Source organism: Melopsittacus undulatus, chromosome 4, assembly GCF_012275295.1.
Source record: "Melopsittacus undulatus isolate bMelUnd1 chromosome 4, bMelUnd1.mat.Z, whole genome shotgun sequence".
NCBI lineage: Eukaryota > Metazoa > Chordata > Aves > Psittaciformes > Psittaculidae > Melopsittacus > Melopsittacus undulatus.
Window position 1 is genome coordinate 56,781,869 of NC_047530.1, and position 27,566 is coordinate 56,809,434.

General features: G+C 36.9%; 1 protein-coding gene across 1 annotated transcript in view; it reads left to right on the forward strand.

Annotated features, from left to right (window-relative positions):
• OTOG (otogelin) overlaps positions 1-27,566 on the forward strand; it is a 95,691-nt gene that overhangs the window by 54,385 nt on the left and 13,740 nt on the right. The window contains exons 32-45 of the mRNA XM_013130067.2: positions 9,615-9,732; positions 10,426-10,505; positions 10,889-12,754; positions 13,022-14,724; positions 15,327-15,495; positions 16,482-16,618; positions 17,721-17,810; positions 18,184-18,367; positions 21,074-21,294; positions 22,199-22,337; positions 24,416-24,610; positions 25,507-25,719; positions 26,507-26,611; positions 26,989-27,099. Coding sequence (XP_012985521.2) covers positions 9,615-9,732; positions 10,426-10,505; positions 10,889-12,754; positions 13,022-14,724; positions 15,327-15,495; positions 16,482-16,618; positions 17,721-17,810; positions 18,184-18,367; positions 21,074-21,294; positions 22,199-22,337; positions 24,416-24,610; positions 25,507-25,719; positions 26,507-26,611; positions 26,989-27,099 — 5,331 coding nt within the window. The remainder of the gene's footprint in view (positions 1-9,614; positions 9,733-10,425; positions 10,506-10,888; positions 12,755-13,021; positions 14,725-15,326; positions 15,496-16,481; positions 16,619-17,720; positions 17,811-18,183; positions 18,368-21,073; positions 21,295-22,198; positions 22,338-24,415; positions 24,611-25,506; positions 25,720-26,506; positions 26,612-26,988; positions 27,100-27,566) is intronic.

Consider the following 27,566-nt stretch of genomic DNA (forward strand, 5'->3'; position numbering starts at 1 on the left):
TTTGCTCCCTGTGAAAATACAAGCTAAATGGTATTCATATTTTCAGAGGTGATGAGATGGTTTACTTCTCCCCTATGTAACTGGGAGCTGTGAGTAAACAGTCATGTGCAGACTCAAAATCTTCTTCCCTGATATTTGTAGTGAGCATGAGATTTTGTTTTCTTATCAAAAGCCATTAAATAGCTTAACACACCTTTGCTATATTTACCAGCTGGTTTTGGTAATACATAGCCAGGTGTATAGTTTCTGGGCAATAGCTGCTTTAGGGGTGGTGAGGAAATTATTGAGTAGAAAATTTATGCTGATGAATAATGGATTCACAAAGGGAGTAGAAAAGAACTGAATGTATTGCTAAAAGCTAAGGTCTGTGGATGATGTTTCTTCTCCTTTCCCCCTGACTGATGCCAAGAGCTAGTTTTCTGTACAGTGCATTCTCATTGCAAGCTTTGTGGCCTCCTCAGAGGTTCATGCCATCTAGTGCTAAGGACATTGCCTGTAGATTACACTTCTCAAAACTCATGCTTTCCCTGAAAAACACCTCAGACTTTATCCATGTACCCATTCGCAGAGCCTCTGCCTTTTAGGATGTTATCCCCTAGTGTTTCAGGGACTAAGTGGAGATATATTCCTTTACTTGGGGATCTAGATGCCCACTTCTCTAATATGTCTAGGACAGCTTAAGCTCTTGAATACACAACATAGCTTGCTATGAGAGTGTTTCTACCTAGATGACAGATTCTTATTCCTGAAATAGTAGTCCCATTGCACTCAGATGTAAGAGTCAGATATGTAGCAGATATTCTTAGGAGCCTTTGTAGGACCCAGACACAGAAGTTACTCCTACAGGAACTGATGACAAAAAATGCACATTAAAAAATCACCGATCAAGCTCTTTGTTTTTTAGATTAGTAAGGAAAAGAAATAACAAGAATAACTGTTTTCACATATTCTTAAACACTTGGGAACCTTGGGCTGAAATGAAGATGGGCTTGCAGGTCAAGAACAAGACACAATAAGTTATATTGGCCTATAAAATCAAGCAAAGCAGATTATTCATTAAACCACCATTTTCTTTAGCTCTGCTTTAGTCTGCTTTTTTGATACATAAAATATATCAAACCTATTTGTGCAATTTTAGTTATGTAATTCAGCAACAAGTACTTCTTGCTGAAACCACCAAAATCTCTAAAAGTGTTTATTTTTATGTTCTAAAACTTTTTATTGTGCTGTAATTTTAAATACATTAGTAATCTACTAATGACCATTCACAAAAAAGTTGTGGTCAGCAGCTCAGTTTCCAGCTGAAGACCAGTAATGAGTGGCATCCCTCCAGGATCGGTGTTGGGACTGGTCTTGTTCAACATCTTTGATGACATGGACGGTAAGATTGAGAGCACCCTCAGCAAGCTTGCCGATGACACCAAGCTGTGTGGTTTGGTTGATATGCTGGAGGGAAGGAATGCCATCCAGAGGGACCTTGACTCACTTGTGAGGTGGGCTGATGCCAACCTCATGAAGTTTAACCATGCCAAGTGCAAGGTCCTACACCTGGGTCAGAGCAATCCCAGGCACAGCTGCAGGTTGGGCAGAGAAGAGATTCAGAGCAGCCCTGCAGAGAAGGACTTGGGGGTGTTGGTTGATGAGAAAATGAACATGAGCCAGCTTCAGTGTGTGCTTACAGCCCAGAAACCAACCGTATCCTGGGCTGCATCAAAAGGAGCGTGACCAGCAGGTTGAAGGAGGTGATCCTGCCCCTCTGCTCTGCTCTCGTGAGACCTCACTTGGAGTATTGTGTGCAGTTCTGGTGTCCTCAACATAAAAAGGACATGGAACTGTTGGAACAAGTCCAGAGGAGGCCACGAGGGTGATCAGGGGACTGGAGCAGCTCCTGTATGAAGACAGGCTGAGAAAGTTGGGTCTGTTCAGCCTGGAGAAGAGAAGGCTGCGTGGAGACCTCATAGCAGCCTTCCAGTATCTGCAGGGGGACTATAGGGATGCTGGGGAGGGACTCTTCATTAGGGACTGTAGTGACAGGACAAGGGGTAACAGGTTGAAACTTAAACAGAAGAAGTTTAGATTGGTTATAACGTAGAAATTCTTTACTGTAAGGGTGGTGAGGCACTGGAATGGGTTGCTCAGGGAAGCTGTGAATGCTCCATCCCTGGCAGTGTTCAAGGCCAGGTTGGACAGAGCCTTGGGTGACATGGTTTAGTGTGAGGTGTCCCTGCCCATGGCAGGGGGGTTGGAACTGATGATCTTAAGGTCCTTTCCAACCCCAACTATTCTATGATTCTATAATCTCTTTATTTGGGTAGCAGAAATATTTTAATAGATATTCCTGACAATATCATTTTTTAAAATCCATCCCTTATTCTCAGAAACCAAAAAATGTTTTGCAAGCAAAGAAAGAAAATGAGATATTGTAACACACGAAGTGTGGTCTGGCCATGTTTTACAGTGACCACGCTGAATCTCAGCACAGACAAATCTGAAACAGGCATTGACTTCTGTGACAGAAGAGGCCAACTGTATGCCTTGTGGAGCTTCTTGTTATCAAAACATTGAATTAAAGTGTTAATGGTGGCATTGTGAATCTGCTGATGTTTTGCGGTGCATTACGCTGACAGCCTAATGCAGCTGTTGACTGGCACACTCCAACTTCAGAAAAAATGACAGATTTTGTCATTGCCAAATGCCTGTTGCCTCTTGACAAATGCTTGTAATCACAGAGCTGTTGAGGGTTTTGAACGGCAGAATTATAGAGCTAATGCTATTACCAGGATGTTCGTACAGCATTTCAAGCAAGTAACTTTTTGGGGACATAACAAAAATAACTCCTTAGTCTTTTATCTCTGAGGGAGAAATGAAGAAGGTTAAAATGTGTTCCAATTCTCAGTGGTCATCCATTAGCAGAGTGGTATGTGTTTTCAAGTGTGAAGTCTTTACCCTCCAGTCATTATACCAAAAAATCCTATCTATGCCAATGGAAAACTAAAACAATTTACCTCAGCAAGTGGGATCAGATCAAATGATCAAGAGGCATTTCATTAATCACCACATCCGAGGGCTTTGGTTTCAGAGTTTTATAAGCAGAGAAACATAGGGCTTGAATCTTTCTCCAGTGTACTTTCACAAGGGCCAGCCTGCTGATGTAGGGTAATTACATGGTCTAAAAATACAGCAGCATTTGTTTAAGTTAATGGAAAAGTTACACCAGCTCCAGAGTGCACAGGCAAAAGCGTATTGAGTTTCCTGCTGACTATTGTAAATGCTTTGCATATTAGATCAGAAACTCTTGAACCTGGAACAGCTATTCCTGTGGAATCAGAGGATAAATACTGGGAGCAGAATAATAGGCCCAGTAAATCCCCTTGGCCAGAAAGTTCCTCATGAGACTTCTTCATGCTCTGACGCACATTCAAAAGGAAGAATTTTAAATGACCTGATGACCACAGCAATAGATACATCTCTGTTTAAAGTCAGCTGACGAGTCACTTTTTCCAGTTTCACCGCAATAAATATCGTCACATCGAAATACTTTGACTATAAATTGCACAGATATGATGGGCTAACACTGCAAAGTATTTTCCATGAGAATTCACTTTGGCTTCTAACTTGGGTTATTTTCATTATACTTAAATTTGCTTGCTGACCCGTTCCCACAAACATTTGAATGTTTGAGTTGATAACTGAATTTTAGTATCTAGAGTATGCTTACAAGAAAATACATTTTGTGCAGGAATTTTTACCAGCAGTGGATTGGTATGCATTCAGTCAAAAGCAGGAATGCATTTAGTCTTAGCACATGGACAGGCACAGAGGTGTCATGTAAGAATAATCATGTCACATTTGAAATTATTGGGAAATTTGTTGATGTAAGGAACTGATAACCTTTTTATGGATATGGCTGCAGTTTTCTTATCCTTTTTAGAAAGGTCAGGTTGGATGAGGCCTTGATCAGCCTGGTCTAGAGGAAAGTCCCTGCCCATGGCAGGTGGGTTGGAACAAGGTGATCTTTATGATCTCTTCCAACCCAAACTATTCTATAATTTTATAATAAAAATAAGATGTTCAAACTAGTTGTCTTTTACGGTTCATAGAATTACCATAATATGCTTTACCCTTTTAAGGTCACTGTGAATTAAACTTACATATATTATAAAAATGTGATTTGCCCTATATAAATTCCGCAGCAAAGTTCTTAACAATGTTAGCTATGTGCTTTATAAACTAACTTGCTGTAAATACAAGGCCTGTTATGGAATTTTCAGCTAAAATTAAAATTAAACCCCAAGATGTATTAAGTATATGCACACTGCATGGAGGAATTTATCAATATTTAATTTTCATACAGTGCATTTTTGGTTTCTTTTAATGTTTGCATTTTAATTAACTGAAACACAACAAAATGGAAAATGAATTTAAATTTAATGAAAATCTTTTAGAAAAGCATCTTGAATCTACATAAGATTTATACATGATATCATTGACTATCTTAACTTTGACTTATATCCATCAGGAGAGTTAGTTTTCTAGGGTAAAGTTTTACTCATGAGTTTTTCATACTTCAATTTGAGCTTCTACACTTTGTCAGTCTAAAAGATTATGACACGAAAATTGGAGCTGGATAATGCTGAGCAAGTGCTGTTGTACCTGCAAATCCCAAGTATGTCCCTGAACACATCTGCTTGGTAGCTCTTGGAATCAGACTGAGGGCACTGTAGAATTATAACACCTTTCCTATTTATACCACAAACACAAACATTTGACCTCCCATTTTTGACTGAATAAATAGGAGATTAAATAGCTACTGTAACAATATTCCTCTAACATTGTAATTGTAAACTAAAGAAAAGCATTTGAGAGGTAGATAATTATACTTTGCTTTCAGTGATGTTTTGGCTGGGCACGAAGTTCAATTTTTCCAGTGATATTTGCTTACACTTCTCATTGCAGAAATGTAGAAGTCATGAGCAGAGTTTGTTAGCAGTTTGTGTGCGTTAAGTGGGTAGATAAGATTTCATGTTTCTAAACTTGTAACTGAGGAGTTAGGCAATCTACGTTACTAAGCAGAGTTTTGCTGCTGTTACAAATAGAACTAGTTCTAAAGCAAATTTTTCTCCTACTTGATTTTTTTTTAATCTTTGGATAAAACAGCAAAATAGAAGGAAGCATCAGGTGAGAACAAAAATCCTTTTTTAAAAAAAATTATTTTTTAAAGTCTTTGTTTAAAATACAACCTTTTATTAACATTAGAAATTCCAAATTTAGCTTAGTTCTTTTTTAACTAAACAGCTATTTTTTGAGCATAGCATCAAATTATTGATAATATGCAGATGCTGACAATGGCAGATACTGTCTTTATGAGGTAAAAGGCAGCATAGGAAAAAAGGTAGGATGGACTTGTGAACACTAGGAATTTTTAACACACAAAAAAGCAGCCAAATTACAAAGAAAGGTTGGTGCAGCTCAATGGAACACCACAGTCTGTGATGAAAAACTAAAACTCTTTATAAATGGTTGCAACAGTTCTCATGGCCACAGAGTTATTTTTGAAAGCCCTGAAGAATGAAAATCATGTTACTGGAAGAAAATGCTTCTCTGATGTCTAAGCATGTGAGAAGACAATGGAGTTGGGGAATATCTTTTAATATGTTGTCTTTGGCAACCCATATACCTGCAGTCATACAAAAGCTTTCTGCAATACTGTAACCTGTTGATCTGCTCAGCTCCTGTTAGGTAGAAGAGCTGTGGGCTTAGTTAACATATCAACTGGAGCGACTATCACCCAGGGCATAATTTAACATTTTGTGAAGGATTTGCTGTGTCACTGAACAAAAGACAAATGCTGATAGACTTCACCAGGAGACACATGGTTATTTTCTAATGCCATGACAAATCCTTTTGAGGAACACATGCCTCATATAAGAAGCTTGACTCATTGTCTGTAAACTATGTATCATTCTTTTGTTATGAGTGAACTGTACTGTTGCAGAGAGTACAGTAAGCTCATATTACTAGTGCAGGAGGGGGAATTTAAGTATTAAAGAAATGGAAAGCATGTGGTGGAGGTGGCTGATTAGCATCCTGCCTAGCATAAAGTGTTTGTGGATGACACTGGCAAAATCCAGAGTTTCTGAGCTATAGTAGTTTCTGCCATGGGAATAGTAGTATTGTAGCAACAATAAAAGCCAAGTTTGGTCTGTCTTGAAAGTTAATGTCTAAAATCAATACAGGGAACTAAATATTTCCCTCATTTTAGGAAGAGAGATGTCTGAATGGCTTTAAAGCATGTTGTTGCTGCTTTCCTTTGTACCCTAATAACTGTGGGTGTTTTGATCATTGTTAATATACAGATATATTAAAAAGAGGCAAAGTAATCTGTTCTAACTAGTTATAGAGATACTTTATTATTCTCTTGGCTTAGAAAGGATTCATGATTGTGCAGAACACAGCTCTGTGCCTCTGTTTCTCCTTCCTTTCATTTGCTGTCTAATGTCTGTTGAGTCTAAACTGTTTAAGTAGGAAGTGCATCTTGCTGTGTGTGTTTTTGCAGTGGCTTCAACAGTCAACAAGGTAGGTCCTTGGGCTGCTTAAGCATTCCAGAAGTGATGCTGCCAGTGCTGAAAACTTTCAATACGATGAGTGACTGAACAGATATTCTTCTAATGCTGGAAAGGCATTTTCCCATAATTCATAATGAAGCATAGATTTCACTATATCGGATGGGTTTACTGAGGCATAATGGGTTTTTTTTGAGATACTGGAAACCAATTCATGCAATATATACTATTGGAAACTAATTCATGCAATATATTCTACCCCCGCTGTGGTGATTTGATCTGTTCTTTTGTGCTATTTACACACTAAAAAAAACTAATACACCTTGGCTTGGCATATTCAATTCTCTAAAATCCCTTGACTGGAGAATTGAATATCCATTGGTTCTACAGCTCTTTGAAAACTCTTTTGATATTTTTATGACCAGGTTCATGAATTTGTCTGTTGTCCGTACTTCTTTCTGCAGAAGTAGAGACAAAATTTGCAGGGAAGCAGGACTCTCTTCTTGACTGAATGCAGTGTTTATGAACCACTCAACAAATCCTGTGCCTTTATATAGAAGTTTGCTCTGTTTCCTACAAAGGCATAAAACACCAGCAAACTCTGTGAACTTCATCTGTAGGAAAGCTTGAGGAAAACATGGCAATCATTACATAAAAGTCTTAAGTTTATTTGGAGAATGGAAGGTAGTATGTTAATCCCAGCACTTGGAAGTATCAATTCATGAACACTGTTCTGCCAAATTGAGAAACTACCATTCTTCATTGAGTTACAGTGTGATATCTGCAAAGCTTGTACCTTTTTTGTGTTTGAAACTTCTGTGATTAATGTGAGGTTTGTGGTAAGAGTTAAAAGTTACAGATTGGTCTCTGTACTTAATCTAGGGTAGTCTGATGAATGAGATTTCCTAGATTCCATTTGGATATACTGTTATTGCTGACTATTACTATTGTTGGTGGTTGCCTGTGCCAACAGGTCTCTGATATGTTCTGTCTTTTTGTCATATATCTTCTTTTGTCCTTAAACCTTAACACTCTGACCTGTCCATGCGTCCAAAACCCCATACATCAGTCAGCAAAATGTATGGATATACAACTCCACTAGATTTAAGCAATTTGAGTTGGTTTCTTCAGGAGGGGTCACAGAATAATTCAGTGTGGTGTGCTTAGCTTATTATGGGAAGGTAACTTTATGAATGCATTTGTTACTGTCATAAAAAGCACGTATTCGAAAGCAGTGACATGTCCTTGGATAGAGTGACGTGTAAAATGGAAAACACTAGATGGCAACATACACACTCTTTTGTCTGACTTTGATTTATACCTCTGATTTAAGAGAATTATATGAATTTAAAAAGAAGGCAGTAATGGTTAATAACGGCAGAAGTGCTGATGTCCCTGAATTTCAGGAAAGACAATTTCTTAGGATCTTCAAGAAAAACTGTCTCCAAAAAGACATGAAAGAGATACTCTCTTCATATATCAGTCAAGCAAAACTTAAAAGCAGAATGACATAAATACCCCAACAACCCCCTCAAGCACCCCAAAAAGCAAAAATGAAAACTCTTTCTAAGTAATAAGCATTTTCTTTCTGGTAAACATTGAAAACAGCTACTCTTGTAAGCTCTGGATCACATACCTCTAAGATGAGGTTTACTAATCCAGAGGGAACCCATATGTCATGATGATGGTCTTCTCTAGGCATAAGTGGAAGTGAAGCATCACTGCTCTGCTCTGACTGCCACAGGCAGAAGCTGGGCTGGGCAGTTTTAGTTCAGGTACTGAATCATGCAGTTGTTGGAAGAGCCACTGTGCTAATCTAGCATTGTGTAAGAAACTGTTCTGCATGCAGATGGGGCAGCATTGTAGTGGAAAAGAAAGCATGATGCTACATTTGAACATGCAAGTGTGTTCCACCCACCTGATGATTGCCACAGATTTATTTCTCTCAGATTCTACACTCAGTCTCTACATTAATTCTGTAAAGTTCCTGCATAATTTGATAAGCACTGGAAGTATAGCTAATCTTTATTTTTCTTTTAAATTTATCTTTTCCTCCACCTGGATTCATATTTTGAGTTTCAATTATGTGATTTTGAAATCTTTGAAAATATAGTATCTGCATAGGTACTCTGAAGGCAGTTTGGGTTTGGGGGAGGGGGTTTTGTTAATTTTGGGGAGGGGTTTTTTGTTGCTGTTTTTAAATTGCTATAATGTCTCATTGGTGCTGTTTTGTATGGTGAAATATATGTTTTGAGTTAATTTTTGTAAGACTACATCTCTCATCTCATCTGACTTGCTTTGTTCATTATAGGAGAAGTTAGAATTTCAGATTCAGAATGTTATGGGTTTGACTTAATTCCTCTTGGAGTGGCTGTCTTATACTGCTTTGGAGAAAATCAGCTGTTAAGATAAATTAATATAAAGAGCCTAAATTGGCATAATTTCTGATTACTTTATTTGGAGTGGTGTTTGATTTGGCTTTTAAAATATAATTGTATCACACAGGTTATGTACACCTTTGTGCTGTATGAGTAAATTTTACACATGATGAAAACAACTGTTAATGGTATGTTATAATGAGTATCACTGTATCTAACTGCTCCTTTTAATTTTGATTCTAATAGCAATAATTGCACTGAATCAACACAATCTCAATTTTGCTTTTTGTTTGAATAACCAGCATACAGTTTCACTATTGATATAGTCTTTAAAACTTAAAACCAGCTCTAATTTGCCTGGTTTTATTTTCAAGTGATTGTAATACACAATAAATATGAATAATACAATGACATGTTTTATAATACAAAACCAGATTGCAGAACCAGCACACTCAAATATACTCTGCATATACTCTCATATTTTTCTATGTTTTAAAGACCTTGGCAGCTCAAGAAATATTACTGGTTTTATTTGTATAGAACGTAGGTAGAAACAGTAAGAAATTTAGAAGTGCAGTGAACTTAAAGCATGCTTCTTAGTGATACGTATCTCTGTGGGTATATATATTTCTAGAAATATGTATGGTAATAACAGGTCTTCATTGTTTTTCAGATGTAAAATTTAAATTTCTATCCCATTCTGCATGTGAATGGCATTATGATACTTGCATAAGCCCTTGTTTCAAGACTTGCAGAGACCCTTTGGGAAAAAACTGTCAGGCAGTACCAAAGTAAGTAACTATTTTTATGGAAAAGTATATGGAAATGTATGTAATATGGGTGATAGGCAGTATAATAAGAATATGAGGGACCAGATGTAAGCTCAGTATAGCAGGACTGTGTTCTTGTGTAAGGAGGAGTGAAGGAGAAAAGAAATGGAATAAAACCTGCTGCAGCTGCTATGTGAAAGTGACATTTCAGTTGTTAGGTAAGTATTGTCAAGTTCTGGAGTTATTAGTCTATCTGTAATGTTCAAGATGGGGGGGAGGGAGTATTACAGAGTATTAAGAAAGAAAGGGGATGAGTTTGTTTCAAATAGTTGTGCCCTTACATTTTTATTATGAGATTAGAACAGCTATATCTATCCTTGCCTTTTCCTCCCATTTGGAATTTGTACTAAGTCTGGTAAAACAGGCATTTGGATTTTGATACATGAAAGTGTTTGTCATTTCTTAAGCAGAAGCATTCACTATTGAACCTATGACCATTCATTTCAGAGGCTGAGTTCATGCTTTATCTTAGATCTGAGTAAGAATGGAAGCCATGGCAATGACATTTTGAAGGAGTACACTGAAGTGACAAGATTTAAATAGAGCAAGATTGTCTAATTAAAAATACTTCATAAATAAATCCTGTTTTCCTAAAAAAGAAATGCTAAATCCAGATCCTGCTCTACTAGTTAATACTTACTGTTTTTCTTTTAGAGTGGAAGGATGCATCCCTGATTGTCCTCTCAATATGCTGCTGGATGAAATCACTCAAAGATGCGTGTATTTTGAAGACTGTATGTTTGAAAAATTATATGTATTATGTATGAAATTTAGCTTATTAATTTCTTAGGTCTTTGGTAATATTTTCAAATACTTGTGCTTAAATTTGTGTAACTTTAATCTTAGTTATATGAATATTAAGCTCACTAAACACACATTCTGGTTAAAATAATTTCACCTCTCAAAAACCAAACTAAGTAGTTCTTTTTTCCTAAAATACTTCAGCAAAATTAGATATGGAGCAAATTATTTAATGAATTTGGTTCTTAAGTTGTCTATGAATTTCAGGAGTCTAAAGGCAGTTGAAAAGATCAGTTATTAACCTATAACCTTGCTATCTTCATGACTATAACAACTCATAAATTTCACACTGCTGTTTACTTTTGTCTGATTTCAGGCATTGAACCTGCAGATGATAGTCTAGCTTTGCCACCCAGCATTCAAACACCATCAGTTTCACACACAAAATCAAGTACAAGTTTGGCAGTGACCAGTGAAGTGCTAACTCCATTTCCTGTACCTGAAGCAATAGAGATGGCAACAATTGCTTCAAAATTGCAAGTGACTGCAACTACAGGGAAAACTGAGTTTTCAACTCTTATATCTCATGCAACACTTCCAAACATATCTTTATCATCAAATATTTCTTCACAGTCAACAGAAATTACATCTGGAAGAAGCACTACAGCAGTGTTTGGGACAACAAAGTCTAATGTAAGCTTGTCTTCTCCTATTGAGATTTCTCCATTGTTTCAGTCTACTGTCACTTCAGAAACTTCCACAAAGATACAACCAATCAGTATTGATTCTCCCAAACTGCTCAGGGCTACAGAACCTCAGACAGTAACAGCTACAAATGCAGTGACTACAAATACAGAATCAGAAACCAAAACAGTTGCTACTTTTATTTTCACTGGAACACCACTAATACTTAGTACAGCAGAAATGCCAGTCAAAACTAAAAAAATGGAAATATCAGAAATAGCCACAGGAACACTTCCCACAAAAGAAGCACAAGTAAAACCTGAAGGACTTAAAACACTTACACCCAGTACATTTGAATCAATAACAGAAAAAACTACTGCCTCTCTGCTCCAGTTTTCCACATCACCATCTCTGGACACACCTTCATATGCATCACCAGTAAACCTAACAGGAACTTCAGGAGAGACAAAAATAAGCATAGGACAGTCTTTTCCCACAGCATCTAACATTACAGTAATACCATTTTCTCCTGTGATCAGTACTTCATCAAAACCAGCATCTTCAGCAACAAAAGCAGCAACTGTTTTAACTGAGCAAAGTGAGAAGACTACATTGTCACCAACATCCGTACCACCTGTTTTATTTGGAAAGGCGACTACACAACCTCCTATTGAAACGTTTCAACACCTCACTGGTACTGCAGAGATGCCTTTCACTACAACTCTAGGCCCAAAGACGACAACTCTGCAAACTCAAGGGAGAGCATCAGAAACAACTTTGCTATCATATACAACTCATAAAAGGGAAACTCCTAAAACAACATTTCATGTGGAGCATATGTCAAGTTCTTATTTCCCTACATATTCACTACATCCTAGTTCTACAACTGAAAAATCCCTTACTCTTTCTACAAAAAGACTTTCAGTGTCTGTTCCTACTCATGCTTCCCCAGCTTCAGGTGAATTAAAAAAGACATTTAAAACTGTTTCAACTACAAAATATCCCTCACACACAGTTCTAAACACAACAGAGTTCCTAACTACATTATACACTAAATATCCTGTTGTGGCTGAGACTATCAAAGTGACACCTTCGTCTGTTGAAGGAACATCCAAGATAGCATCCCCTTCTGAATTAGTGGCGAAGTCGACTTTGTTTTCTGGAAAAACATCTACAGAACACAAGCCAACTCTACTTTCAACTACAGCGAAGACAAGCACTTCAGCATATTTAGGTAGTGTTACCACATCAGCAATGAAAACATCTGTTTTGTCAAAAGGAACCACCACAGTTCCTTTCGAAGCTACAGAGTTGGCTCAAAGAGCATCCATCACTGTATCTCCACTTACTCTTAGTGCAACTGAAACCACATTGTTGACAGCACAGCCTGATACATCACAAGTAGAAAGAATTACTAACATCTCTACAAGAAAGCCATCTGCCTTTCCTTTTTCACCATCAAGTTCTCCAATCTCCTTAAACATTTCTTTTCCTTCACTACCTTCCTATGGAAAAGAAGCATCACTGACAGCTCTCAGTCCCATGCACACATCCCATGAAACAGCCTCTTTTTATCCAAGAACAACTCTGGCAAAATCTACATTACTAACAGAAAAGACCTCTCCAGTCCTGAATTTCTCCGTTTTATCCACTATAACAGAGCAATCAAGTCCAGTAACAACAGTATCACATGACAAATTGCCAGACAAAGCCATTTTAAATGTCACCTATGCCACATTCTCCCCATCTTCTGATTTCAGCAGTCAGCTCTTAACAACCAAAAAAGTAATGACAGCCAAAGAAAAATCAACTCTGTCCCCTTCTTTTGTACTTCCAGTAACAAAGACCTCTTACTTTTTGTCCACCTCTCAGTCTCTAGCAGGTAAATTGGTTTCTTCACATTCTTTAACACAAATTATACCAGAAGTAATAACCACACCAAAATATCCAGTAGAAACTAAAACATTTTCTACAGCATTGGAATCCACAGTCCAAAGTATAACAGACAAAGTAAAACTTACAGCAGCTAAAACTCAGCCTTCCTTTCCTCCATCTTCAGTAGGCCCCCTCTCTTGGCAGACATCTTTAGGAGACAAATTTTCAGTATGGACCACAAAGACCATAGTTGTACCACCTCTTTCTACTCAGAAGGCTATGGAACTTGGTCGTCAGACTCCTGAGCCTTTGTTGACAAGCCAAGGTATCACCCCAATATACCAGTATACTGCAAAAACTCCATCAAAATCCACTGATCAATCACAACGTGTCTTTAGCACAACTGAAGCTACAGTAGAATTGACTTCCTCATACCCCTTAATCACCTCCCTACCTGAAGACATTCATTCAAGTATATTACCTACCTCAGTAGGTACTACACAGGTTACTTTGCCAACTGAAAGAGAATTGCTTTTAACTGATTCAGTAACACAGTCTTATGCATCAAGGACTTCTGTTTCGCAACCTGCAGACCCAACTAGAATGACAACTGACTTGATTTTTGGCACCAGAATTCTCCCTTCCTCACCAGAACTGTTTGCATCTCCATCTTACTTAGCAACAATTAAGAAAGAAGTATTTCCTTCATTTTCCACACAAAAGGCTGGTACTCATCAAAAATTCACAATGCAGCCCTCATTTACTAAGTCACTTCATTCAGGTCAAACACGTGAAACACCTACAGCTTCTACAGGATCTAAGTCAACCTCTACATCAGTTTTTTTAACAGAAACAACAGAAATTCCCATTGTGATGGGGAGTGGGCCATCCACATCAACAAGCAAAAGTGATACAGAGGAAACTGCAGTGTCACCTAAGGAAGTCACACTTTCAACCACTGCCTCCAGTTCCATGTTTCTAACAAGTACCATGTTGTCAGCTATGGCACATTCATCACCTACTGCTTCAGCTTCTTCAGTGATAAGCAGTAGCGGGCAAAATGTTAGTATTGTATCAGCAACTTCAGACAAAGCAGAAGCAGTAACAGAATCTGTCACAAGGTCTGTGAAGCCCATGTATTTTTCTGTTACTTCCAAAGCAAAAGGAGCTGTGCCCCCTGATACAGTAAAATCTGAGGAGCCAGAATTAACAACAGAACCCCAAGCTGTCCGTGTTCAAGGTGCTATCACTACCCCAGAAACACCTAGGACATTTTATTCTCCATATTTCACAAACACAACTGCAGTTTCTTCTAATATAAGTGTATCAGTACTGTCTACTGTACATTCATCCTCTGAACCAAAATCTTTTCCTTCTATAGCTGTGTCATCGGTCAGTGCAGCTCAAACTCCAAAACTTGAAATACCATCTGAGGTACAAACACCTTCTGTGAGTTCACCGCTAATGATATCTGACCATCCAAATGACACAACAGCTCCATCAGTTTCCTCACTTGCCTATTTATCTACCAAACCACTTTATGGCTTGACTGCAACTTTTCCTGATGAATTGGCAACAGCTGAAGCTTTGTCAGGCGCCACAGCATCAGCTTTTATGCTGCCTAGAGAAACAGCAGCTCTTCAGACTTGTACAGTGAGTAGCTGTATCTGTTGGGTTTTGAAAATGTCTTGGCTGCTTTCACACACTAATTAAAAAAAGAATAAATCATGAGCCATACTTTGATCTTTAGGATTTAAAATATCTGTATCAAACAGGGAGCCCTATTTTCTCAGTTATGTCTGAAACTTTGGATGATTTCATTGTGCATAATGATTTTTGCAAGTGCTAGAATACACTGTGGTTTAGGCCTCAGTTTTCTGAGTATGACTGTTACAAGAATGTTGTTTTGGCAAAATATGGTGCTTCATATTGGTCAGTGGCAATTTCTTGTTACATTGCCCTCCTTGAAATACGTCTTTCCAGAGATCCATGTTATTATTCCTACTTGTGCCCTTCCATACTTTTCGTGCTCAACACTTTTTTGAATGTAAAGTTAAAATTTGGTAATGCTGTTCTTTGCTTTACAACAGGACAGCAGTTTTAAACTGACCTCAGAATGGATGGGTTTTCTTCATCAGTGTTACGGGGATTCATAAGCATTCTGTACCTGAGGAATGTGAGCAAATACTCTGCAATATTTGTGATGTTAGCTTTGAAAGAATGGTAACCTATGTCTTCTATTAAATATGCCTTAGCCAATCACAGAGAATGAGTGCATAAAACACATTTGCTTGGATGGACAGCTGATCCAAGTTAATAAGTCACAGAACTGCCCATACAATGCAACTCAACCCAGCTGTGGAGTTTTAGGATTTGCTACTCAAATGAATGGTGACAAATGCTGCCCAAAGTGGGAATGTGCATGTAAGTTTAAATTACACAGTACTTTTAAAGAATTTAGGTAACAGTTTCATGCACGTTTAAGAAGGCTAAGGACTGGCACTTCTATACCATGGTGTATAAATAGATGATTGTTTGATGATACTTATAATTCTGGTTCTACGTTATATGTAGGAAATGAAATCAAACTGCTCTTTTAATGTAGGATATTCCTCTTGCCAAGCTTTAGATATCTGCAGAGACACCTCTAGGTCTGTCTTAAACCCATCTTGTCTTCTATCTAATCAGAGGGCACCTAGTCAATATAGTCAGTGAATTTTTTTGGTTTATCTTAGATGTACTTTAGAATGAGAAGATTCCCTAGACTGTTAACTAACTCTGTGAACGGTCTGGGGGCTCTGAAGCATAGCTATACTCTACTCACTCCCATCAATTACTTAGAATTGGGCAGGAAGAATCCTGCCCAACAAAGAAAATTCTGTTTAGTCCAGAATAATTAAGAAAGTATGCAGGGAAAGCAATGCAAATTTCTGATTATGCTCTAGATTTTTAAATAACTGGGAATAGAAGTCCAAGCCTTTTGAAAATGCAAAAGCTTTAGCACTAAGATTCTGAAGAAGAAACTTTCCACATGAGATCCCATCTTAGGAGAAAGACTAGAAGGGCACTAATGATCTGTCATAATCCACTGTTATTCACGTGTTTTGCTAGTTTGGGGTTTGTAAAAATTACAATCTTTTGCTGGCAAGAACTGTAAGAAAATTACTGATTACAGAGGTCTACAGGTTTCCCACCGAAATATGCATTATTTGACTCTGGTCTCCATTTACAGAGATGCAATGGTTTCAAATATAGCTGAAAATGTGCTGCATATATGGAACTTTAGTTTAACACATAGTAAGCAAGCTGGTTAGTCTTACAAATATTATTGGTTTATCTTCATATTTTGTAATAGTTTCATAAAATCTAAAATAAGTTATAAAAAACCCATTTATTTTTATTTTTCTTAGGTCGTTGCACAATATTCTCTGATCTGAGCATTGTAACCTATGATGGAAATCATTTGGCGTTATTCAAAGAAGCATCCTATGTTGTTAGTCAAACGCGAGATGAAACTATAACCATCCATGTCGTTGACTGCAGACTGGTAATTAGCACATTGGCTAACAAATTATGTTAAATGTTGCTAGTAAGACACATTTTAAAAGCAAAAGCTTATTAATACTACATAGCTGTGGTTAATACTCACTATTTTGTAACATCTACGAATTGTACTTGCACTTTACAGCACTTATGAATTGTGTAGCACTTTATTACCTGACTGTATATGCACAGTCCCTTCTGAAACAGCTGGAAGGTGAGAAGTAGGACTATGTTATCATACAAATGCATGGTTTTTATCCATGTTCATATGGAGAAATTTGCACTGGAAACACCAGTCTTCAGTGCCATAAAAGACTGTGGGATTATCAGACTAAATTAGACCACCCTATGCATTTAAAGTCTCTCACAGGGGTAAATATTCATTATTTCAAAGAAGGAAGAGATAAACCCTAATGAGTATCCTGCTAATGGATAGTGTAATTGGCTTTATGTCATGAAGAGTTAATTTCTTGTGAGCCTTTACAAAACTCTTTAAACTCCACTTTCTTATATGAAAACTAAGTAATCTTGATGTCTATATAAATGTCCTTCATGAAGTTTGGTCTGAAGTAATACCTTATGGGAATTAATTCTAGAAGCTCAATATGACTGATATCAAAAGGGACATCTGGCTTTCAGATTTGTTTTCCTGTTAGATTCAGCACTTTCTGTTTTGTTCAGTGCTTTGTAGATCACGAAGTATGCATGTATTTCTGTTCCATTACTTCTGTACATATATAATATCATTATTCCCAGTGTCAGTCTTGCTCACCTTCAGACATGTTAATGTTTTTGGTATCTAAGTAGCTATTCCACTGTATGTTTTTTTCCTGAAGGTCTTTATTTCTGTTGTAATTTCAAAATCAGGTGATACAACATAGTTGCTGAACACAACGAGATCATACTGTTTTGTTTATTTTGCAATATTGCTTTCTAGCTGAACTTTGTAATTCAGACTTGAAACTGCAATCAGCAGCAGTTTTCCCCTTTTAAAACTATACCCCTAAAACCTCTTACTGTTCCAATACCTAAAACCAATAAGCAACTAATGTATAACAATTTTGCACATCGTGACTATGGTTTATGTATTTTTGCTTTATTCACAGAGAAATTCAAATTCAACTTCTTTGTGCCTGGCAATGTTGAATCTAACCTATGTATCAAACCAAATTATCATCAATCGTTTAAGTAGAAAAGTAAGTATTATGAGGGTTTGTTTTTCTTTGCCTTTTAGATAGCAACTTCTGTAATCAACTGCTGCTTTATTTATATACAGAAAATTAGAGTATGATACAGCAGATCATATAATTAATGGTTCCAACTTTGTAATTTAATGAACTGCTAGTAAATTCAGAGAATCAAACTATGATACAAAGACAGTTAAAGAGGTAAGTCAGAGTGAAACACACAAACTGTTAGTCTCTTTAGTACCTATACTATTTTTGAGAAGGTGAGCCTGACTGTTGCTGAAATAAGTTATGAGTTAGATTCCTAAACTGTTGAGAATCAGGCCTTCTTTAGTTGTTCTACCTACAGCACTTGGTAACTTCTTTTTGGTGTGTATTTTAGATTACAGTAAATTCAAGATTTGCTTGGCCTACTGTTAGACAATATGGATACAAAGTGGAGGATTCAGGCTTGAAGTATGCGGTTGAAACCCCAACAAAAATCAGAATTCAGTGGTTTCACAACACAGGCGTGATGATTATTGAGTTTAATAGTACCAGAGAACCAAGAGCTTTGGGACTATGTGGTAAGTATAGAGTAGTGCAAGGAATAAAGGCATTTACATGCTTTGCTAAGGAGGCACATTCCTAATTATATAAACTATCTTTTGCATGATCTGGGGCAAAAATAGTTATTAAAGATTATAATATTGTTAAAATTAAACTATTATTAATTTTGTTAATTGCTGAAATCATGTTTGGTACCTATCCATGTAATCACTTTTTACCCATAGTGTTGTTTCTGTCTGTAACCTGTTTGGATCATAGGCATGATTGCTGTAACCAAGCCCAAATAAGTAAGACAGGCATAAGTCCATAATGTCAAATAAGGTAATTTGCAGATTTAGTGTTTGATATCCATCCGATAGAAAGTGGTATGTGCTATTTTCAGTTTCTAAAGGTCAGAATTCACAGGAAATGTTAACTTGAGAGAACCAATCTTGGTTTATCTGTTGGAGGAAATAGTTCAGAATTAATTTCTTAATATTAATGGGTTAAATACCCTCATGTTGATTCTGTTAGAATTGCTCACTAGTTTCACCTAGTTTCCTTGTTTCTAAAAAGCACAGCCTTGAATAAGTTGCTGGTGCTATGGTTTTTACAAGCATATACTTGTTGATGTAAATCCCTTCTGCGACATCTGAATCTGTAAATTTATCTGCTGTAAATTGAAGCTGGAAACCAGGGTTGCAGAGTTCATATAATTACAGTGGATATCTTTCCAGTTTCAGAAAGGGCAAATGCCTGTAGCTCAGTATCAAATACCAGTGATAGCTCAGTCCAGTTCCAAGTCCTGCAAGCAGTAATGTGATTCTCACAAAGAAAGAGCGTTTGAATTTACTGTGATTTTGAAATTAGATTATTAACTATAATTTGCCTTAACTTTTGCTTTCAAAATCATTCTTGCTCTTTTTGGCTAATTCTTATTATTAAGAACAGTATTTTTAGTAAGCCTAATTCAAGTTACTGTGAAAATTTGTTTTGCCTTTACCTGTTTGATTATTGTAATAGCAAGAACTGGGAACATTACATTCCTGGTTTACAAGGTGCTTTAGCTTTCTGTGGTTGGTGTTCCAAGTACAGCGTCTTCAGAAAATGTGTTGTATTTTTCTGGTATTTATCACTGATTGGGATTCTCTGCATAAGTCTGTCTGTACAGTGATGTCTGGTGCCAGCTTTAAAGAGCTGGTTGTACTACATCTTTTCAGGATGATATAGTCTACCCTCATCTCCTGTGCTGTCTGTGTTAGTCTGCATCTTTTATTTGAGCTTTCTTAGATGTCTTTTAGCTGAACTGCAGTATTGGTAGATCCTGTTTTCTAAACTTCATGGAAATGATAAAAATGAAGACATCATTACAGTTCTATAGCAAAAGCATCCCTTGGAACAGTCTGCCTAAGACAACAGTATCTTTTACAATGGAAAGTTTGGGAAAACATGGCAACTGGTGAAGAGCTGGTGTGGGAGATCAGGGATGTGGAAAGGTAACATAGACATCTCCATAGGAAAACTGGTGAAAGAGAGCTCAAGCATGTCAACTTTAGCTGCAATCAGGTCCTACTAAGCCAAAAGTGAAGCCTTAGTTTCGCTGTGCTAAATCTCATTGTCAAAGAGTAAGAGAAGTGAAAAAAGCTATTCCAGACAAGACAGCAATCCTCTGAAGTCTTTCAGAGCCATCAAGATCTTCCATTGCATAGACTCACAACCTCAGCAAGTTCACCCCCAAATATTTCTGATAGAATAATGGTTAGTTTCAAAAGATGTTTTACTCCTTGAATGCCTATTGCTGTATCACTGATTGTCAATGGCTTGTTCTTGTGATCAAGAAATTTGAAAATAGTAACCAGACCACTTCTCTAGAAAAGGATTAAAACCACAACTAGTTTTTGAACAGATAATTTAGAATTGCCATTCAAGGTTGTGGAGATATCAGAAGAAAACATTCTGGAAGTCTGATACAAAAGTCTCAGAAATAGTAATTAGGAAGAAAGAATGAGTGACTGCATTTTTATACCTGCCAACTCTTCAAGGACTTCCAGAGGAGACTACTGTAATACCTGGATCCTCTGTGTTGACAAAAGTCACTCTCCATGTGTTACATTGCTTCCTTTGTTCTAAAGTGTTGCCAACAACCTTAGTTTAAACAGGAATAAAATGGCATGCTGCTTTCTGAGAATTGAATACAGAAAAGGTTGGGGGTTTTTTCCCCTCATGAGGGATATTACAAGTATACTTGGAAGTGACAAAAGATGCACTTTTATAGTAGCTTTTAAGCCAATAGATGCTTAAGACTGCTCAGAAGCGTTAAGTATAATAGTACGAGATTTCTGCAGTATCAGAGGAGTAACTTGGCATTTTTATGGGAGTTCCCTTTTCTGATAACATTTACAGTTACGGGAAGGTGCTTTGTAACATTTTTAAAACTACATTTTTATCTAGAGCTTGTGCAACTGAGAGGTGATGTTTGTGTGCCATAGCTGGGCTATCTGAACAGCTCTTTGATATGGAATGTATTTCCATTTATAGATGCATCTTTACTTTTGCTTTGCTTGTCTGAATTTTGTGTATTTTGTGATCCTCCAAAGAACTTTCTACATCTGTTGTGGGTTGTGATAATGTCATGTCATAAAAGCTTTTTATAAGCTATTTATTTGTTTGAATATGCCACTTCAAACATACTTCAGAATGAACCATTCAGTGTTAACCTGCTTTTTCTTTCTGATCATACACAGGGGTTTGTGATAGAAGCTTGGAAAATGATCTGATGCTACCCAACAGGACAATTTTAAGCAAAAGTGATGCTCCAACGACTTTTATAGACAGCTGGCAAGTGCCAGACACGTTAAAGTATGTTGGAGAAGACAGGCATCAGGAAACTAATTGCTCAGTCATGGACTGCTCAGAGTGCTTAAGAATGGTGTTGAACCAGACCTTCAGCAGCTGTCATCCTTATGTATGTTAACTATTTAGGAAGCTTACACTTCAAGAGAGATGCAGTTCTGACATTTTTGTATACTTTATAATTTCATTAATGTGAAACTACATGCAACCACATTTATGGAATTAAATATATATACTCTTTTGTATCTACAGTTGCAAGGTAAAAGATACTGAAGAGAGTGGCAGCTTTGTGGGAGATTTACAATATGCAACTCACACTTTCAGAATACATTTGTATACCTCTGTTAATTTTGACAATACAATCTAATTTATAAATTAGTCCCAGATAATTCACTTGTATCAATATGCTGTAGAGCAAAGTAAAATAAAATACTTTCAGGATTTAATTCATCCTTAAGCTTTCTGTAATTTAAGTAGTTCCAAGTTGCAATAGGTAATTTGAGAGCCTGCATTCTCAAAGGCTCTAGAGACAGGGAGTTCCAGCCTAGAGAGATGAGAGGGTAGAACAGACCATTTAAAACAAACCTAAAGAAAATAACAAACTTGCAGTGTGCAAATAAAGCATTAATTTGTGATCATATGAGTACATTTACCATTTCACCTTTAGTATATTGTTGAGTTTGATGAAGAGGAGGCCAAAAATAGACAAATACAGAGATAAGGAAGAACAACGAACTAAGAGTAATCATGCCTTCTATTGGAAAAACTGTATTAGCTCTTGCCTTGGCAATTCTAAGAAATGAAACTGCAGTGTATAAGGAAGTCACCATTTGGGAAGCCTTTTAAATACTAGTAGATTCTCTTTGTATATGAATGAAGCTCGAGGACCTCTCGCTTACTGTGAACCGAGAACTTTTGGCTTAATTTTTTGTAGCTGATATTTTAAAAGGTCAATATTTTTTCCTACCTAGCAGGATCTCAATGAAGGTGCAATATCTTTATTTTTTCTTTGTTAGGTTCCACCTGAGCTATTCTGTGATATATGGGCTCAAGACACTGAGTACATTCAAAATCCATGCATTTCACTAGCTGCCTATGTGGCAATGTGCAACAAATTTAATATTTGTATAGAATGGAGGAGCTCTGATTACTGTCGTAAGTATTCTGCATGTCTGTGTACCTCTGGTGTTCAGAGACAAAATTTGCCTGATATGAAGTTACTGTAAGTTGAAAATACCAGTGCTCCTTGAGTCCTCATGTACTTTGGAAGTCATGATTGAGATGATAGATTCACCGTTTTTTTATGATACTGTTGAAAGCAGTGTGCAAAAGGTATCAGGATCATTATAACCACTTCATAAATGGAAAAAGTAACCTTGCTCAGAAGCCTACCTCTGGCTTATTTTGTACTTAGCTGTGGAAGTCAGATCTTCTCACTTGCAATGCAGTGTTCATTTCTCTTAGCCACTTTCCACTGATAAAACCTAAAAACCCAGAATTGTTTGTGGAAAGGAGGAAGCCACAGAAAGCAAGTTCTGTGGTGCTTTGAATTGTTGATATCTGCTTGCTGCTGCTGCAGAAAGTGGTGCCTTTGGCAAAAGCATTAGAGAAACACCTTTGATATCAGATGGAAGGTAAGGAGTAAAATCTGAGAGCTAAAGTATTCTGGTGGAAGTCACCTCCCATAGCAGCATGCTAAATTGTAAGGCCAAATGTGATTTGTAGTTGTCAGTGAATAGAAAATGGATTACAGCATCTCTTTATGCTGTCAATGATCACTGAGGAAAAGCCCTATACAGTGATGACATAGGGACGTCTGTGCTTGAAAAGGGAAAGACTTATTGATGAAGTGTGGTCCCCAAAACTAAGAGAACTCACTGTACATATAAATCGTAAGTGATGCCTGTTTTAAAATGATTTAAGGTGTGTATGCATGTGCAGACTGTGCGCAGGCATGTTGCAATGCCCTGCAAATAGTTACAGAGTCTAAAGCTTAAAACAGTCAATAAAAAATGTTCAGTTTGTATGTATTTTGTTAGAAAATAACTGTTTAAAAAGATACTACAAAATATATCTGTAAATATAGTTATCTATTCCGTTCATTGTGAAGGGACACATCACTCTTGTACCACAGTGACCTCTGGTGGTACGTGCCCAGTAAGGAAGAACCATGAAGCCGCATCTGGATTTTGTGGCCATTAAATGTTGGCTTGATGTACAATGATTTTTAAAAGTCCGAGTTCCTGTATTTACAGGGCTGTAATACATTTTCTGTAGAACGTTATGGTCATTTTTAGTAGTGAGGAGCTGGATAAAATCAGCCTCCTCTCCCAGTTAATCTCTGAAGTCTAAACTGAAACCTTCTTTATTTTTGAGCAGACAGATCCATTGTGAACTGGACTTTTTCTCATTACCATGATTCCAGATGATATTTCTGTATAATGTAGACATCATTAAATGGTGACTATAAGATATTTTGGTCTTCCACACAACCACACCGTTGGCATTTGTAGTCATTCTCTGTTTACTGTATTTATGCAGCTTTAATCACAGTTTTGAACCAATGAAAAATCATGTTAAGTTTTCAACAGCAAAAGCTAAATCAAAATGCAATGCCTTTTTTTTAAAATCTATTTCTGCATGTACTCATAACATGCCAATGAATTTGCATTAGTAAAGAATGTGTTCTTTGATTTCAAAATAACACAGAAGAGATTAATTAATGTGGGTATCTATTAAACATAGTAAATAATTTATCCAATTCTTTTTTATTTCATGGTAAAAATTGCTAAATTTGCTTTTACATATACTTTTTTGTAATTAACAAACCTTTTCCCTTTACTAATTACTGCATTCCCTTTAGCCACTGCAAAGTATTCACAATGATTCAGAACACTGCATTATTAACCCATGTAGTCTAACTTACAAATGCTTTTGAAGTTTAAATTACTTCACCTCAACACTGTTGCATGATTTGATATCTCTACTGCCAAAATGCAAACTGAAGCCTAATGAAAATGTTACTACAAGAAGAGGAGTAAAAGCGCATACAAATTCCATTTGTTTGAACTTGTCATGTAGAAGTAACCGATCTGCATCAATGTTTTAGGCCGGTAGATCCAAGTGAATTGGCAAGCACAGGAAACTGACAAGAATACAGTAATGTCTTCTCTTAGGTATTGCAGCATATGATTACAATTTCAGAACGAGTGATTTGTTTATTTTCTTCCTAGCCTTCCCCTGCTCTGAAAACTTCTCCTATCGGGCATGTATAGCTGCCTGTGAAGTTCCAGCTAGTTGTCAGAATAACGGGGTTGTTTCTCTGGACTCAGACTCCTGCTCAATGTTGACAGAAGGCTGCATCTGTGCTGGAGGGACCATCCTTCACCGAGCTCACACTGCTGTCTGTATTCCTGAAGAAAAATGTGGTATATTTGGATGTGATTTTCTTCTTTATTATCTGCAAGTTGGTGGTCAGATACTTGATTAGTAATAAGTTGAGTTCTGGCCTGATGTTGTATGGGTTCTGCATATGTCATTCAGTTGAGGACTTTAGGTAGTCAGTAAACTTAAACTGTACCGGTGAGCAATCAAGGAATGTCCTTATGACATAGAATTTCACTCACCTTCTCTCAGCTAGAGGATGCTTTCTAAAATCAAAGTTTTTGCCTATGTTTATGCATTCCTAGCGTTCTACTTATGTTAGTTTGACCTCCTTTTCTCTTAGCCCTTTGCCAAGGGTCCAACCTGTCAAAAGTAAATGGCATTCAAAAGACATGTAGCAAGAGTTAATTACATATTTTGAATAATACATGTATATGCCCTCTGTTCTTTCTGCCAGCATTGATATTTATTTTCATTACAATTCTGCCTGAACATATCAAATTATGGACCAATTGAATCAATAAATAACACTAACTACATAAACTTTAAAGATGTAGTTTATTATAAATCAGATTGCATAAGGCCTTGTAAATTAATAGTTTTGATGTGTGTGAAATAAAAAAAGTAACTTATTTTCAGATCATTGGTTTAAGAACAAAGGACTGGATAGAGATTTTAAGTGACTAGCCTTGCAGGGGCGACATAAAACAAAGAGGAGGCCTTGATCCTCTGGGGGATATTGAGTGTCTTGCTTTCTCAAACAAACTTAGTCTCAGATTGTCTCCTCTTTCACTTTTTTTGTGGGATGATGGGGATAGGTGATGCCTTTAACACTGTGGGATTTTTATACTTCATAGATCCACACCCACTGTGGAAGAAAATGGTGGTCAAAATTTAAAGGAAAAAGGAATTACTTCCATTTTCTGTTGTCTTGATCTAGCTTGTACAGATAGCTCAGGAGCACCTCATGCAGTAGGTGAGATCTGGAAAACTTCTTTGAGTGGATGCTGTATGCAAAAATGTGTCGACAGTGAGACCATTGTTCCAGTGGAGTACAACTGTTCAGATATCCACAATTTACATTGTCAGCGATTTGCAGAAGTGGCCTTGCTTGTTCCTAGTGATGAGACATGTTGTCCTCAGCAGATCTGTAGTAAGTATGCCTCAATAATTATGAATGCTGCCTGATGGATTCTACAGATATCCTTTCTCTGAGGTTTGTTTTCTTGTTTCACATCCTGCTTTTGAAGTGAATGAAAAACTTGGATTTAAATTCCCAGATTATGTAGAAAACTGTAGAAACTTTGTATTATTTGGCTCAGTATCCTCAATAGCAAGGTTTTGCGAGAATGGTAAAGGGAGGGGACAAGAGCTGTAAAGGCTGAAATAGCATTGTGTTTATCTGGATATGAATTATGTTTCAGCTGTACAGGCTACTGACTTATTTTTAATATCCAAACACAAATAAATGATGCGACTAATTCAATGAAAAAAGAATCAGATGATTGTTTATCTAATTTACAAAGTGAGCAGTAAAAAAAAGGATATAAAACCTGCCTTTTTTTTTTAATCCTTATTTAGATTAGAAAGTCCATCTTTATAAAAAATATTGCAAGCAGTTTTCATGTTTTGACCACCTGGGATGATGTTGCAGTGACTTTTTCATGAGCTATTTTATATTTTATACTATTTTATATTGTATTATATTTTCACAAGGACTCAGCTCTAGTTTAACTTTGCCTCCATGGAGATCATTGCATTCACTTCTGAATACTGGCTCAGAGGTTTTTGCTGGCTTCTTGTGGTGTTCATATGCATGTTGCTATTTTGAGATTTGGGTTATAAAACTGCAAATACTACTTGCCATTGCTCTACTCAACTTATAAAATCATAAGATAATTTAGAAGGTATCTTGTTTTTTCTTTCCCTTTTCGTAACAGTTTGTAATCAAAGCCTCTGTGAACCCTTAATCCCTGAGTGTAATAGCTTGGAAAAACTGGTCACTTACTACAGTGAAGAATCCTGTTGTCCCAACTATGTTTGCGGTAGGTTTCTTTTCAAAAGAGGAGAAAGTTCATCCTGTAAAAGATACTCTGTAAACTAAACAGCTCAACTTTGAAGCAAAAAGGTATTTATTGTAGACTCATTGTTAATATGGCCATTTATCAAATTATCTTTCATCTAAAAGCTCAGGGTTGGTCTGTGCCTCTATTTGAGCGGATAGAATGGTGAAGCAGATGAATGATGTGCTTATTGGTCAGGCAAGAATGTGTCTTCGCTCTTATGCAATACAATGTCAATGTTTTTTTAAAACATGTTTGTAGTATCTCTGCTGTGCACTGCCATTTGTTAAGGGTATAGCATAGCAAAGGAGGAATGCTGTATTTCCTATACAGAAATACATCTCTTGTACTTTTTTCAGAATGCGATCCAGCGAAGTGTGAACCAGTGGAGCAGATGCCAAGCTGTCGAGATGATCAAACGCTAATTGCTGCTCGGGTGGAGAGTACCTGCTGCATTTCCTATATATGTGGTACAGTATCCTGGCTGTTCGAGACTAAAAGTGGTTTTATGTATGCAATAATGTCCACTAGTATCTTGCTAATTAAGGCTCCTTATACTTCCTTTAGCTCTCTCAACACAGTAAGGCTTGAAAGTGGTTAAAAAAAAAAGGGACTGTAAAACAGAAGAAATGGCAACAATCACCAAGAGTCACAAGACAGCTCTGTGCAACTGAGTAGTTGAGTCTTGAGTGGTGGTGGAGCTCATGGAAGAGGTAGTTGAGGGCTTTTGAGAGACTGTCCATGTACAGTGTGTGGGCATTTTATCTGAAAAAAGGCTGAAGTTGTATATGCTCTTGCTTCCTATATACTGTTGTATCAGCTTGGCCCATCTTACACAATGGTAAATATCCCATATGAGACTGTTACGCAAATTTGTTCAGTTCTTTTGTGGTTTGGCCTTTAATGACTGAATTCAATAATAAAATTGCACTTTTAG